Raw genomic sequence first — 17,169 nt, 5'->3', positions numbered from 1 at the left:
ATATATTATTTCTGTTGCTTTCTGCTGTAGGGTGTTCTTTCTCTAAAGAAGTAGCATTAAGGGAAGTCTTTTGCTGGGCCAAGTACCTGTAGCCTCTGTGCCATGTAAAACATAGGCAGCAAAAAGCAAGAACCTCTATTGCGTAAACATACACTACCAAAACCTTGACCTGACATCAATATCTCCCTACCAAAATCTTGACTTGCACCTTATCCTGCTGTCAATCACGTGCCTCCAAATGTGCTTGAACTCGAGTTAGAGTAGTGATTTAATGCAATACGGAAAGTGGGAAGCAAGTTTGGTGGTAAGAAGGAATTTACAACAGGTGCAACTTTTTATAGGGAGTTATTTATATAAGGCCAACATTTTGGAGTCTATATTTTGGTGTCTGTTTTTGTTAAGTTATCTTATGTAGTCTGTCTCATCAAATCCTCTTGAACTTTCAGGCTTCTTACAATGCCTCATACACAAAGATGAAACACAAGCCTTCAGATATACCTGATCATTCTACGATACAAAGCTAAAGTCCCAGTGGCGTGATGTACCCATTGTTGTATGTGGCATGCTCATTTTAAGTAGAGAAGCTCACAGTTGTCCGTCATTTCCCTCTTTTGGCATGTTAGCTGTACTATTGTTTCTTGATTCCCATCCTACATTTTTGTTTCTTTACTCGATTGTTGCCATACATTGCAGTGCCTTACAAGTCAAGTTCTTGTCTCTTGGTCTTCCTGCTGCGCTTTTGTTCCATTGCCCTCTATGTCTTGCTCCTTCAGAGACGAGAGAGCGTAGTTGTAAGCCCAATTGTAGAAATGGAAAAAGTTGACAATGAAGTTGAAATGGTAACAATCCCACCAGTAAGTACGCACCTTTAACATACTTTGCCTGCCATTCCTCTTTGTTCCATTTATTTTCTGTAGCTTGCTTATCAAATTTGAAACTGCCAAACCCACATAGTTGGCATTGTGTTTTCTCCTTTTTGTAAATATTCAAATTTATATGTATGCACATGTCAAGGTTTTAGTTTGGTACTGGTGGTTACCCTGAGTCTGAGTATTCCAGATTTTGTAATACATAAGAATATGTATGAAAAGTACACCAATGACAAGTCTATAACTCGAGTATCGTGGTCGACAACTCACAGCGTAACCAGTAGAATGATTTGAGTGGCTATGTTGTGAGCTATAGAACCACCAAACTGGAGTTCTTGTCTAGGAAGCATCTGTTAAAAATATTTTGTCTGTAGGTGAACTATTCTAGTAGATTGCGCTTCAAAGCGAACTACTGAACACACTGGCAATTGCAGAGACATGAGCTTGTAACATTTTGGTGCTGCAAAACCTCCATTGACTAAAGTGTGATTGTTCGGCTTCTTCTTGCTAGTCATTAAACTTCGCTTACTCATTCAGATGAAAATTTTAAAGAAAGTCACGTTTTAGTAAGGGATCACTGTCCTAAGGAGTTAAAAATGGGTCCTGCAGCATGGTCTATAATAGTATACAAAATGACACCCTCATTGAGGTATTAAACTGAAAGCTAGGTTGTTTAGAGAGGAGGGATCTTGGCTCACCTTGTTTCTTCTACTCCGCATATTCAAAACATACATTACAATAACTGGTGCAAGCAAGGTAGCATGAAATCCATTAAAAACTCATGTGATTTAAAGGGTGGTGGAAGACAAAAACGCAGAGTCAAACAGGATCTGGGAAAATGAACCAGCTCTCATTGTTGATGAAACGATGTCACCTTTCTAATGAGGATATATATACAATGGTTATTTTCCATCCTACCCTAGCAGCTGTATTTTAGCAGAGCTCGGTTTCTTTCTTTCAAGGGATATTTGAAGTGGGTCAGTGCTATTGACAAATGATGAGAGACAGAACCATGGAAACGACTAGGGACCCCAAAGGGCGGTTGGTGGCTTTGCAATGTAGTTAATTCACTATTCAGTAATTAGGCTTTTCCTAGAAGAGTTCTTGTCTCCAAATCTGAGAGTCAAATTGAATTTCTTCTGATGCATTCAGAGTAGAAATAATTATCATTGGTATTTGACATTTGTTCCTCTCACAATATGACATTGCAGTACTTTTTGTAGTCCGGGGATGCCATTCCAAATAATTCTGTGGTTGCCATCACAGACTGACTTTTGATTTGGTATTTGGAGCTCTATCGACCATAGATTGAATAGTATTGTATCTCAGCTTAAATTTGATGGCGGAGGCTGGAGGACTATATCGATGGTCGACATAGCTATTTTACATCCCTTTTTAGGTCGAGCTGGCGTTGGAGCGCGAAGCGCTCCCGCCAGCGAGACTATAGTCACCTTCCTCCCTGTCAAGGGAGTAACAGCTGTGAACGAGCCCGATACAGACCTGGGCACGAGCCGACCCAGGTCTGTGAACGAGCTTCAAGGTTGAGCAGCTTGTGCACGTTTGTTGGACGTCAGGCGCTGCAAGCCCGCCAGACCAATTATCCCAGCATGAAACTCTACTTCCTGAGGCCCACAAGACCAATTATCCCAGCAGGAGTCTCCACTTCCTCAGGCGCTGCAACAATTATCACAGCATGAGACCCACTTATCACAGCATGTCAACAGGCGCCCCAGGCTGCTGGAGCACTCAACTATAATTAATGTGCAGTTGAGTGCTCCAGCAGCGTGGGGCGGCTCTCTGCATGCTGTGATAATTATCACTTTGGGGCCTCATGCTGTGATAATTACGGCGGCATGCTCTATTTGCAGCGCTGAACATTTTCAAAGAAGGCGAAGCAGTGACATTCATTGGAGACACTCACCCTCACGCCCTCACCCCCTCACCCCTCACACACCTCCTCACCCTCACACACCTCCTCACCCTCACACCCTCACCTTCACACCCCCTCACACACACCCTCACATACCCTTACCAGCACAGCAAAACACAACACAACACAGCACAGCAAAACACAGCACAGCACAGCAAAACACAACACAGCACAGCAAAACACAACACAGCACAGCACAGCAAAACACAACTCAGCACAGCACAGCAAAACACAACACAGCACAGCAAAACACAGCACAGCACAACAAAACACAACACAGCACAACAGAGCAAAACACAGCACAGCACAGCAAAACACAACACAGCACAGCACAGCAAAGCACAGCACAACGCAGCACAGCACAGCAAAACACAGCACAACACAGCACAGCAAAACACAACACAGCACAGCAAAACACAGCACAGCACAGGACAGCACAGCAAAGCACAGCACAGCAAAACACAGCACAACACAACACAGCAAAACACAACACAGCACAGCACAGCAAAACACAGCACAGGACAGCACAGCAAAACACAGCACAGCAAAACACAGCACAACACAACACAGCACAACACAGCACAGCAAAACAACACAGCACAGCACAGCAAAACACAGCACAGCAAAACACAGCACAGCACAGCAAAACACAGCACAGCACAACACAGCACAGCAAAACACAACACAACCCTCACGCCCTCACCCCCTCACCCCTCACACACCTCATCACCCTCACACACCTCCTCACCCCCTCACCTTCACACCCCCTCACACACACCCTCACATACCCTTACCAGCACAGCAAAACACAACACAGCACAGCACAGCAAAACACAACACAGCACAGTACAGCAAAACACAACACAGCACAGCAAAACACAACACAACACAGCACAGCACAGCAAAACACAGCACAGCACAGGACAGCACAGCAAAGCACAGCACAGCAAAACACAGCACAGCACAGCAAAACACAACACAGCACAGCACATCAAAACACAGCACAGCACAGCAAAACACAGCACAGCAAAACACAGCACAGCAAAACACAGCACAACACAGCACAGCACAGCACAGCAAAACACAGCACAACACAGCAAAGCACAGCACAGCAAAACACAACACAGCACAACACAACACAGCAAAGCACAGCACAGCAAAACACAGCACAACACAGCACAGCACAACACAGCACAGCACAACACAGCACAGCAAAACACAGCACAGGAAAACACAGCACAGCACAACACAACACAGCACAGCAAAACACAACACAGCACAGCAAAACACAGCACAGCACCGCAAAGCACAGCACAGCAAAACACAGCACAGCAAAACACAGCACAGCAAAACACAGCACAGCACAGCAAAACACAGCACAGCACAACACAGCACAGCAAAACACAACACAACCCTCACGCCCTCACCCCCTCACCCCTCACACACCTCATCACCCTCACACACCTCCTCACCCTCACACCCTCACCTTCACACCCCCTCACACACACCCTCACATACCCTTACCAGCACAGCAAAACACAACACAACACAGCAAAACACAACACAGCACAGTACAGCAAAACACAACACAGCACAGTACAGCAAAACACAACACAGCACAGCACAGCAAAACACAACACAGCACAGCACAGCAAAACACAGCAGAGCAAAGCACAGCACAGCAAAGCACAGCACAGCAAAACACAACACAGCACAACACAGCACAGCAAAACACAGCACAGCAAAACACAGCAAAGCACAACACAGCACAGCAAAACACAACACAGCACAGCAAAACACAGCACAGCAAAACACAGCACAACACAACACAGCACAGCAAAGCAAAGCACAGCACAGCACAGCAAAACACAGCACAACACAACACAACACAGCACAGCACAACACAGCACAGCACAACACAGCACAGCACAGCAAAACACAGCACAGCACAGCAAAACACAGCACAGCACAGCAAAACACAGCACAGCAAAACACAGCACAGCACAGCACAGCAAAACACAGCACAGCAAAACACAGCACAGCAAAGCACAGCACAGCAAAACACAGCACAGCAAAACACAGCACAGCACAGCACAGCAAAACACAGCACAGCACAGCAAAACACAGCACAGCACAGCAAAACACAGCACAGCACAGCAAAACACAGCACAGCAAAACACAGCACAGCACAGCAAAACACAGCACAGCACAGCAAAACACAGCACAGCACAGCAAAACACAGCACAACCAAGCACAGCACAACCAAGCACAACCAAGCACAGCACAACCAAGCACAGCATAACCAAGCACAGCATAACCAAGCACAGCATAACCAAGCACAGCATAACCAAGCACAGCATAACCAAGCACAGCATAACCAAGCACAGCATAACCAAGCATAGCGTAATAAAGCACAACAAAAAATAGCATAACAAAAAATAGCATAACACAACACAACAAAACATAGCATAGCAAAACAAAGCATAGCATAGCAAAACACAACACAACATAGCATAACAAAGCATAGCATAATAAACACAACATAGCATAGCATAACAAAACACAACATAGCATAGCATAACAAAACACAACATAGCATAGCATAACAAAACACAACATAGCATAGGATAACAAAACAAAGCATAGGATAGCAAAACAAAACATAGCCTAACAAAACATGGCATAACAAAACATGGCATAACAAAACATGGCATAACAAAACATAGCATAGCATATCAAACACAACAAAACATAGCATAGCAAAACAAAGCATAGCATAGCAAAAGATAGCATAGCATAACAAAGCATAGCATAGCATAACAAAACATAGCATAGCATAACATAACAAAACATAGCATAAAATAGCATAGCATAACAAAACCCAACATAGCATAGCATAACAAAACACAACATAGCATAGCATAACAAAACACAACATAGCATAGGATAGCAAAACTAAACAGAGCATAGCATAACAAAACAAAGCATAGGATAGCAAAACAAAACATAGCCTAACAAAACATGGCATAACACAACATGGCATAACAAAACATAGCATAGCAAAACATATAATAGCATAGCAAAACATAGCATATCAAACACAACAAAACATAGCATAGCAAAACAAAGCATAGCATAGCAAAACAGAGCATAGCATAACAAAGCATAACAAAGCATAGCATAACAAAGCATAGCATAACAAAACATAGCATAACAAAACATAGCATAACAAAACATAGCATAGCAAAACAAAGCATAGCATAGCAAAACACAACATAGCATAGCATAACAAAGAATAGCATAACAAACACAACAAAGCATTGCATAGCATAACAAAACAAAGCATAGGATAGCAAAAAAACATAGCATAGCATAACAAAGCATAGAATAGCAAAACAAAACATTGCATAGCATAACAAAATATAACATAACAAAACATAGCATAGCATAACAAAACAAAACATATCATAGCCTAGCAAAACATAGCATACCAAACACAACAAAACATAGCATAACAAAACATAGAAAAACAAAGCATAACACACACAAGCACACACACACAACCACGCACACATAACCACAACCACACACACAACCACAACCACACACACAACTATCTATCTATCTATCGCCCTCACTCTATCTGTCTATCGATCTATCGCCCTCACTCTATCTGTCTATCTATCGCCCTCACTCTATCTATCAGCCTCAGTCTATCTAGCTAATCGCCCTCACTCTATCTGTCTATCTATCGGCCTCACTCTATCTAATCGCCCTCACTCTATCTATCTATCGCCTTCACTCGATCTTATCGCCCTCACTCTATCGCCCTCACTCTATCTATCGCCCTCACTCTATCTATCGCCCTCACTCTATCTATCGCCCTCACTCTATCTATCGCCCTCACTCTATCTATCGCCCTCACTCTATCTATCTATCGCCCTAACTCTATCTATCGCCCTCACTCTATCTATCTAACCGCCCTCACTCTATCTATCTATCAATCTATCTATCGCCCTCACTCTATCTATCTATCACCCTCACGCTATCTATCTATCGCCCTCACGCTATCTATCTATCGCCCTCACTCTATCTATCTTTCTATCGATCTATCGCCCTCACTCTATCTGTCTATCTATCCCACTCACTCTATCTATCTTTCTATCGATCTATCGCCCTCACTCTATCTGTCTATCTATCCCACTCACTCTATCTATCTTTCTATCGATCTATCGCCCTCACTCTATCTGTCTATCTATCCCACTCACTCAATCTATCGCATCACCACAGCATCACTAAGGGGCACAACAACATCACTATGCGCTACCACAACAACATCACTATGCGCTACCACAGGATCATTGAATGCCACAGCATCACTAGTCGCCACCACAACATCTCTCAGCCCCACCACAGCATCAATCTGTGCAACCATTTACCAACAACTGGGTCAAATATGATCTCTCAATGTTTCAAGCTTTATTACAAATGTCACAAAAAGAGGTTAGTATTTCACTTCTGTTCTTGGATTTTCGTCACAATAAAATACACTGAACATATTCTTCAGAAAAGTTATTTACAAAAGTTTAAGCTATTGCCATTATAAATTACAATAACTTTTATTTAAGTATTAATTATTAAAAAATTTCAAAGCCATTGTTATTTGTAATATCAATACATCTAAGTCACGTGAATACAACACATATTGCATTACAAATGCTATAGGTGTCACAAGTTATAACTATTGGCATTGTAAATGACAAAGCTATTATTTTTGCTATTTTCAAAACCAACACATATATAACAAATGTGTCATTTACAATACCAATAGCTCAAACGTTCCTAATGCGAGACCTTATGCATTGCAAATGCTTGTTACTTATGTACTATGTAGTTACAGACAGTAGCTTACGCTTCCACCAGCATGATTCCTTTACCTGGGCCAACACTTGCCAGATTTACCATGTGAATTATCACATAGAGCTATGATTGTCTAGAAGACCATCTTATTTGGCCAATAAGCATTTCCGGAGACTGAGCTATGTTTATGCCATAAAAATATGGAACCCTTCTTTTTCCAACTAGTAGTCGCCATGTCATCTTGTAGTTGAATCCGATCTACCTATGAAAGCTGTTAATGCAGAGCTAAACGCTGCTGGCACCAATGCACATGTATAGATGTGACTATGTGACCATCCTTCATTCATTGCACAAGTATGCATCCTGGACAGTTCCCCTTTTTTGTCAAACGTGCACTAAAACCGCTTGGCTCGCACTTGCATATTGTATGTCCTGTACCCCATATGTCTGGGGAGGTTTGCTATTTATATCAGTTACAATAGTACCCATTCATAGGGCTTCCAAATGAGTGAAGTTTGTGTATCTCATGGGGAGTGGAAACCCTATTTCTAGGTCTAATACTTTGAAATTCAATTAGCCAGGTCCTAAGGGAGGCAACTCAAACATTAAAAATTACCCTAAGCAAACCCCAGAGCAGGGCACATTCATCAAAGAGTTGGGCATTTGCCAATAATGGAGGAAACACCTCACAGGAGCTACACATTGTGATCAGATGATGGATATATTGTATCTCGGGCTTGTCATCATTGATGTCAAATCCTGAGTTCATAATCTCTATAATCAAGTTAATAGCAGTTCAAGCAGTGCAGGGCTAATCACCTGCAGTTTACAGAGTCTGCATGGTTGTTATCTGTAGGGGAAGACCTCTCGCCCTGAACTAGCTTAATGTAGGAAATATCACCGAATATCTAATAGTCTAAAATTATACTGGTCCTATACTCATTGTGTATTCACTACAAATGGAGTTAAAAAATTATCTGAAAGATGTAAATCTTCACAGATTCTCCCTCAGTATTTATTAAAATTGTCATGACATACTTTAACCATTTAGAGGTTGACATGTTTAATTGCCTAGTATTTTAGGCAATATCTTCAGGACTGAAGGAAAATGGTTTAAAATCAGTGGTTTGTAATTGTTTTTCTGTGGCTTGATGAAAAACTATTACAAGATAACCACTAGCCTTGCATTGCAATCATGCTTTTTCTAACTAACCAGCAGGGAGGAGTGGGTCTCACCTTCGCTGTCAGGGGGCGTTGAGGCTCTGAGCGTGGGTGCATCAGTGTGGAATCTTGCTAGTGGGCAGCCATCTGACCGGCTCACTGAACACCAAAGCTGACTTTTTCAGTTAGCATTATCGTACCGACCACAAGTGGCATCTTCACCTCGAGGTGAACATCTTTGCCCTGTGGAAAATTCCTAAATCTAATCATTTCAACACTCAGAACAACACTCACTGCACACCGGTCTTGCCCTTCAGTTAAGTGTGTGTTTAAGTTGAGGTGGAATTTTCAGGGTTCTTTACGTTTTAATGCCATACCTTTTATTCATCGGGTTCTGAGGAGATTTGCCAGAACCGTGCCTAAACTCTTCTTATCGCCTTGGACTAGCAAAGAAGGGCAAGGTATGCAGGAGTTCAGAAACACTCAATGTGTCGCCCGCTCTATCTACCTTTCAAATCTGACCTTCTCTCCCTGTTGAATGAGTAGATCCTGCATCCTAATCTCCAGAGCCTCCGCCTTAATGCCTGGAGATTGAGCGAGAACACCAGAGTTCCTTGCAGATGCCCTGTGAGGTGTTCAATCATATTATTTTGGCTTTCCACCCCTTTACAATGTCAGATTATTCTGAAAGGTAGAACACATTTGACAAACAGATCAGAGTGGAAACCCTTTGAAGGCGATCCTGTCAGATGCTCTTAGTTTTGCTCTATTGTTGGCCCAGCAGGCTTGTGCAGTGGACACCGTCAAGAGATACATTACAGCCTTGTCAATATTTATATGCCTTCTGCCATCTCTTTTCGAATCCACTATCATGGTTGGGTTTTCCACCAACTCCCTTTGTGATGCTCCCAATGGGACTTTAATCTTGTCTTGACGTTTTTCGATGGATACTTCCCTTGAACTCCTTCACAATTGCCAGTTGCATTTCTCATCAGAGTACTCAAACCTAAAGCGGATTTTCCTCCCAAGGTGATGAGCCCTTTCCACCTAGGGCAGTTCATAACCCTTCCTTCCCTTTATCCTAAACCCCATCCCATCTAAGAAGAAAGATTGTGCTGGCTGGACCCACGGAGGGATGCACAAATTTGATCTAGTTTGATGATCAGCTCTATGTGGGGTATGCAGGCAACAAAAATCTCTAGGCAGTCCAAAAGAGGACCTTGTCACACTGGGTCATTTTGTACATTGAAATGTGCTATGCCCTTGTAAAGATGGAGCACCTGAGGGACTCTGCTCTCATTCGACCAGAGGGAATCTTCAACCTTAGCGCATACAAGAGGTATTCCTGTGGCTGAAATCTGCTGTGCAGCAACAAAGGCTTCTCCTCACAATTTTGCAAAGCATTATTGCTTGGACTCCAAGGTCAGGAGGTATTGCCATGTCATACACCTGGTGCTCCAGGCGTGTGTTCCTCATCTGATCATTATTTCATACTCCCTCAGATTTGATTGGTGCTTCCGCGGATGAAATGGTTAGGGAACGGATGTTGGTGCACTGGGATGGATGCTATATGTCTCAAGGGACTTCACCCTTGTGCCGCTTCAGTTGCTGAGATGGCTCCATCGCCCCCTACCAGCATAGGAGAACTATGAAACATTTCTGAATCCAGTCTGGTGCACAAGTATGTAAGGATTATGCAGGTAGATAGTGCATTCGACAGAAAGATTGTTACTGAAGGTAAGTAGCTTTTTCTTTAATAAGCATTAGCATAAGAAAAACTAGTTCAAGGTGTCCACTGTGTTTGTGTCCTCAAGCCCGGTGGTCAACTGTGGGGAACAAAACATTGGCAAATCGAATAGATTGCTGCTCGATATCAATGATGAGATCTATTGTCATTCCCAGTGCTCTTGTTATAGAGTTGTGTTTTTAAGTGTAGGTGTTTGGAAGCTGGATTTGATACAAAGCAGTGGGTAGGTTAGACACTCTTTCCAATGGCTTACCACCTAGCTTTGAAGGCACTCTCTTTGAAAAGGCATCTGTCCTAATGAAGAGACTGTCGCTATTTGAAGGTCTCTGCGGACCAACGTTTCACTTGCTCCTGTGACCCTGGTTCACTCTTAGTTCAATTCTAATTGCGTGTCAGGATGAAGGGATTCTAGTCCAGCATTATACTATACTGTCCTTCTAACCCTGTAGACATAGTGGCATTGTAAGAGGATGCACAATCCCCTCTCCACGAATTTGCCTGTAGGATCATAGTTTACTCCATTTTTGTGGCTCTGAGGAGTTGGAGTTGGGTTTGGGGGTGCACCAGCATCTTGAGCTAACCTTTTTACAGACACCTTTTAGCACACCCACACACAGCTGGCAAAGCCTGTTCTGCGCCAGACTACTTATTTTCTTCCCCAATAGCCGAGCTTCACACTGCAAACGGGGGCCCTCCACTTAAATGGAAGTGATTTAGGCTACCCTCTTCTGGAGTTCTGGCATCACCTTACAACGCACTGGTACACAAGTGCTACAGCAAGAAATGCAAGAGACACTCCTTTCTGGAATTGTCCTAATCCATGAAGTACGTTGCAGACAAAGACACCCCATCATACTGACAATGAACTGTGAGACCACATTTAAAAGCACCTATTAAGGGGAGACCTTGTTGAAGTGGGGAGGAGGAGGAGGAGGTTGAGGCCTCCTCTTGACTCTCACAATGACCTGCCCTAGTATCCCTCGAATTGCGTTTCATGATATCTTGATTTTCATCAAGCCCTATTTTCTCTTACTCTTGGCCTACTCAACATCTACATCCTTCGTGTTTACTCCAGCCTCTTGCTCTCTTGCTTGAGTCACATCCTGGTAACTGGCTGGCTATCCGTAATACAGTATCTCGCTTTCTGATGATGTACTACCAATTTGGACTTGGCCACACAATTCTCCATGCTCTTTCCATCTGTCTTCTCCCCTTCTCTTTTTTGTCAATGCTGTCCCCTCTGTCTGGGTTTTGAGGTTTGCTTAGAAATGCATAAAGTGCTACATTTACAATATCCAGACTTCCAGATTCCAGTTGAACTTAAGGTGGTTTTGCCTATTTGTTGTAATCCCGCCTTGTGTTGCGTCAGTATCTGTATCCGCAGGGATTGCTTCAGTAACAGTACTTCCTGTCCCTGTCCCACACGTCCTACCTATCTGCCAGGGCTCATAGCATTGATCAATGGTCAGATTCCATTCTTACTGGAAAAGCTTTCCCACCTGACAGTCACTCCAGCCGCTCTCAAACAGCTGAGGTTGTCAGTGCAAACCACACAACAGATCCTTTCCAATTCTGCCTAAATTGCTTTAGACACTCTCCATAGGGACACTAGCAATTTTGTGCCAGAGAAAGTGCTTGTATGGTGTGTTACTGTTGCATATTTGAAAGAGACGATTAGTTATAGATTCTTTACCTTAGATTTACCACCAGGCGTCAGACTGGATCTGGAGATTTTTTTTTTTGCAGTACCCCTGCGAGTCGGTAGTTGGCGTCGGTCGACTTCACATCCGTTGTTGGTGTTGTGTTCACCGGAATGACTTTGCAATGTCTTCTTAGATGCTGCTCCTGTGCGCTGAGGTCAGTTCTTTCTTTTTACACACCAGCCAGCACAGATCCAGAGTGAGCTTTACCCTTAGTCACTTTTTGACGGGTGTTTTATCGACTTTTGTCGACTTCTTTTTTCGAGTCGTTCGACTCCTGGTGCACGGAGGGATGTCACATCGACAGACCGGGTTCAAGCCATGTAACTCCTGTCACAAACTGATGACGGTCACGGACCCACACATCGTGTGCCTTTAGTGCCTGGAGCGCGACCACGACCCAAAGTCGTGCTCCGACTGTCGGGCCATAAACCCGAAGACTTTGCAGGAGTGGTCCCGAAAGCTTGTGAGGCCCGGCAGTCAGCTCCATGCAGCTCGAGGTCCTGGTCGAGAGGGAGGTCGCGGGACCGGTCGTTGAGCCACCACCATCAGTCCTCAGCGAAGTCTACCTCGTCGGGTAAGTCGAAGCACAAAAAGAAGGCAAAGAAGCACTGTCGCTCTTCGCGTTCTCCCCGTCCGTTGGCTGGCGCAACGAGGGATGCGGTAGATCGTCGTCCTTCGGCTCCGGCAGCAGAGCCTCCCTTCCCGGAAGCCGGAGCGTCCCCTGCCCAGCTTTGTCAGTTTTACGAAGCTCTCCACTCCATCTTTAGGCAGTCCGACTCCGCTGGTGTGCCTTTGGGCCCCGTGGACTCAGTCTCGGGGGCTCTAGGCCTTCGATGTTGGTGGCTCCAGCGCCACAGGTCCCCCAAGGATTCAGTCCTGGATCCGGTTCGGTGCCGGTCGACCTCACATCATCTCCTCTGGCACCGATACCTCTGACGATGCCGACGACGCTTCCAACGCCAGCCAACCCGGGCCATTCCCTTGCTTTGGGCCCAGGACCGGAACAGCGCTGGCCGACGCCGATACCGGGACTGACCAGTACTGGTGTACCACTGTTCTCCCCTTGCATTCCCTATCACCCTGAGTGGCAGCCAGAAGAAGGTGAGGAGGACTGGGAGGGTTCTGTTAACCCTTTGGCAGATCAGCCGGACTGGAGAGAGGAGTTGGGGGAAGCCAGTGGTCTGGATACCTCCCCAGACCATGGCATGCTTTCTCCCCCTACCGTGGCCACGGAAGAGGGAGCCTCTTAAGCTGTTGTGTTGCGTAGGGCGTCTGTGACTTTGAACCTTGAGGTTCCTATGGTGGCAGTCAGGACTAAACTCCTGATTGAGGTACTTCAGCTGGCAGCGGCCTCTTCGGAACCCTGCTGCCATCAACGAGGCCCTCACGGACATCCTTCTAGGCACCTAGTCAAGGCCTAGCACAGGGGCTCCCGTGGATAGGATGATTACCCGACGCCACCGCCCGGCCCTGGGCGACCCCATTTTCCTCTCCCAACATCCTACCCTGAGAGCTTGGTGGTCCAAACCTCAACATCTAAAGGCGCGTTCCCTTCTGCTCCGCAGATAGGAAATCCAAGAAGCTGGACCATCTTGGGAAAAATATGTTTTCTTCTGCCAGCATAGGACTGCACTTGGTGAACACCGCATGTCTCTCGGGCCATTGCACCCTCTCTGTGTGGGATACGGTTGCGCATGGGCTGCCGCTGTGCCCGGAGGAGGCCCGGGTCACCTTATCCTGTGCGGTCCCAGAAGGGAGAGATGCTGCAAAGTTCGCCTCAGGCTGTGGGCTGGACACCGCCGACTCCCTGGATAGAACAATTTCTAAGTCAGTAGCTCTACAACGCTACGCCTGACTGAGATCCATTGGCTTTTCTGGAGATGTCCAATCAACCCTTTTGCACATGCCATTTGATTGCCGTCGCCTGTTTGGCGACAAGGCAGACAGCACACTTGAGCGCTTCAAGGACTCTAGAGCTACGGCCAGGCACTTGGGCCTCGCTACCACCTCTCGCCCTGCGCAGTGTGGCTATGGAAGGGGTACCCCACCACGTTCCGCTCAGTGCCACAGGCCGGTGCAAGCTACCCAGCCTATGTGCGGCCGTGTATGTGGGACCCAACGCCGTAGGTCTGGGAGCCAGCAGGCGGGCCAGTCTACCAGTGCTCCCTCTGCAGCAGCCTCTAAGTGTTCCTAGTTCGAAGAACTTTCAGGGCCACCAGTTGCCAGTGGGCGGCACGATTCACCATCACCTCCCCCGCTGGTACAACATCACGTCGGGCAGGTTGGTTTTGCAGATAGTCTGAAGGGGTTACTGACTCCCCTTCGAGACTGCCCCTCCCTCTATGCCACCTTCCCCCCATTGCATGTCGGAGGATCACTTGGCCCATCTCGGTTTCGGTATGAATGACCCTGAGGCTGGGGGGCCTCCTGCATCCTGCTAGTGGACCATGCCAGGTGGCTCTGCTGTGGGACCTGAAGTTCCAGTGGGTGCAGCATCAGGGGAATCTTTCCAATTGCAACCAGGATCTCGTAGGGCACTGCACACCAATTGCAGTGGTGGCTAATGAACCAGGATTGGATCAATGCCAGGTCCCTCTTCCTTCCCCAACCAGACTTCACAGTGGTGACAGATGCTTTCTTTCTGGATGGAGTGGCCACATTGGAGAGGCGGAGATTAGTGGCCTCTGTGGGTCTCCTGTGGAGTGTATGCTCCACATCAACCTTCTGGAGCTACGGGTGATTTGTTTTGCACTGAAAGCATTCCTTCCTTCTGTCAAAGGGAGATTAGTGTAGGTGCTCACAGACAACACCACCGCCATGTGGTACTGCAACAAACAGGGCGGGGTGGGGTTGTGGACCCTTTGTCAGGAGGCCTCTGTGGACCCTATGTCAGGAGGCCTCTGGACATGGCTGGAACATCAGGGCATGTCCCTGGTGGTTCAACACCTGGCAGGTTCACTGAATGCCAGGGCGGACAAACTCAGCCGCCCGTGCTTGATGGATCACGAATGGCATCTTCACTCGGACGTGGTGCAAGGTCTCTTTCAGCAATGGGGAGATCCTTAGGTAGATCTGTTTGCCACCAAAGAGACTGCGCAATGTCAGCAGTTCTGCGCATTGGAATTTCCAAGGCGGCACTCGCTCGGCGGCGCTTTTCGTCACAAGTGGAGTTGCAGTCTTCTATACACCTTTCCACCTATACCACTCCTGGCCAGAGTGCTGAAGAAGATCAAGCGCGACCGGGCTCAAGTAATCCTTGTGGCTCCGGATTGGGCTCGAAGAGTCTGGTATCCCGAGCTCTTGAACATGGCCATCGATCCTCCGATCAGACTGCCTCTTCGGGAGGATCTTCTGTCGCAGCAGCGGGGGATGGTCCTCCACCCGAACCTGTCCAGCCTCCACCTCCTTGCTTGGAGATTGAGTGACGACAGTTGACAGCTTTCGACCTTCCTCCCGAAGTCTGTAATGTTATCTTGGCAGCCAGGTGTCCCTGCACTAAAACGGTATACGCCTGTAGATGGAACAAATTTGTGGCATTGTGCACAGCAAAGGCTGTGGATCCCCTTTCTTCCCCCCTTTCAGAGGTTCTCCTCTATATTCTTTCTTTGGCCCAGCAGGGCTCTGCTTTGGGCACCCTTAAAGGCTATCTTTCGGCCATTTCGGCCTTTCTTTGGCTTCCTGATCAGCCTTCACTTTTTAAGTCCCCTATTGTAAATAGATTTCTTTGGGGCATTGCTCACCTCTTTCCTCCTATTCTTTTCGTAATGCCCCAATGGGTCTTGAATCTGGTTTTATTGTACCTTATGTATGCTCCTTTTGAGCCATTACATAATTGTCCTCTCAGACTATTGACTCTCAAGACTGCTTTTCTTGTGGCCATCACCTCTACTCGCAGGGTGAGTGAGCTTCAGGCTCTTTCTTCTAAAACTCATTTCCTTGCTGTTCATCTGGACAAGGTTGTCCTTCGAACTCAACCTTCTTTTCTTCCCAAAATGGTTACCTCTTTCCTCATAGGACAGACCACCACTTTGCCCACCTTCTTCCCGCCCCTGCACCCTTCCAAGGAGGAAGAGAGACTCCACCGTCTGGATCCAAAACATGCGCTATCATTTGATCTGGATCGCACAAAACGATTCCGGGTGGATGATCAACTCTTTGTTGGCTATGTGGGCCCAAAGAAAGGTTGGGCCGTGCAAAAATGGACCATCTCTCGATGGGTCGTCCTTTGCATTAAAATCTGTTATTCCTTGGCGAAAAAGGAACCTCCGGTAGGACTGCTTGCCTATTCCACCAGGGCGACGGCAGCCACTACTGCTTTCGGACATGGTGTTCCCTACGGTGACAACTGCCAGGCAGCCACGTGAGCATCCCTGCACACATTAAATAAACATTACTGCCTGGATAGTCAAGTCTGGAGAGACGGCTTCTTTGGCCGTTCCGTTCTCCAGGACTTTCTGGTGTGAACTTGGTTTGCAGACCCACCTCCGGGGTTGGTATTGCTGGGGTATCTATTTTAAGGAAAGGAATCTATAACTAATAGTCTCTTTCAGACTAACAAGTTACTTACCTTCGGTAATGATATATCTGTAAGAGACATATATTAGTTATAGATTCCTTACCGCCCCATCCATCCTTCCTGTTCTGCGAACTGACTTCAACTGTAAGGGACTCCCTTTCAGGGCCCTAGTTTTGTGCACCAGTGGTCAGTGTCTTGCATGGCTCTGCTCTTCTGGCATGGAATGTCGTATAAAGATCTGACGTCCGCGCGCAAGGGGTGCACCTAAGTAGACACTGCGATGTCATTCTGGCAAACACGACGCCAACGACGGACGCGGAGTCGACCGACACCACCTACCTATACGCAGGTGTACTGCTAAAGAAAAAATCTCCAGATCCAGT

At 46.2% G+C, this 17,169-nt stretch overlaps 1 protein-coding gene across 7 annotated transcripts in view; it reads left to right on the top strand.

The window, feature by feature from the left end:
- Positions 1-17,169, top strand: part of ATP6V0A1 (ATPase H+ transporting V0 subunit a1) — a 290,761-nt gene that overhangs the window by 217,539 nt on the left and 56,053 nt on the right. For 3 of the 7 annotated variants that reach the window (XM_078645383.1, XM_078645380.1, XM_078645381.1), the window contains one exon: positions 774-854. The exons of the other annotated variants lie outside the window; for them this stretch is intronic. In XM_078645383.1, coding sequence (XP_078501509.1) covers positions 774-854 — 81 coding nt within the window. The remainder of the gene's footprint in view (positions 1-773; positions 855-17,169) is intronic. 7 annotated transcript variants of the gene reach the window in all.

Source organism: Lissotriton helveticus, chromosome 5_1 (genome assembly GCF_964261635.1).
Source record: "Lissotriton helveticus chromosome 5_1, aLisHel1.1, whole genome shotgun sequence".
In the NCBI taxonomy this organism is placed as follows: Eukaryota; Metazoa; Chordata; class Amphibia; order Caudata; family Salamandridae; genus Lissotriton; species Lissotriton helveticus.
The sequence above is the reverse complement of the archived record's forward strand: the minus strand, read 5'-3'. Positions and strand labels throughout refer to the sequence as shown.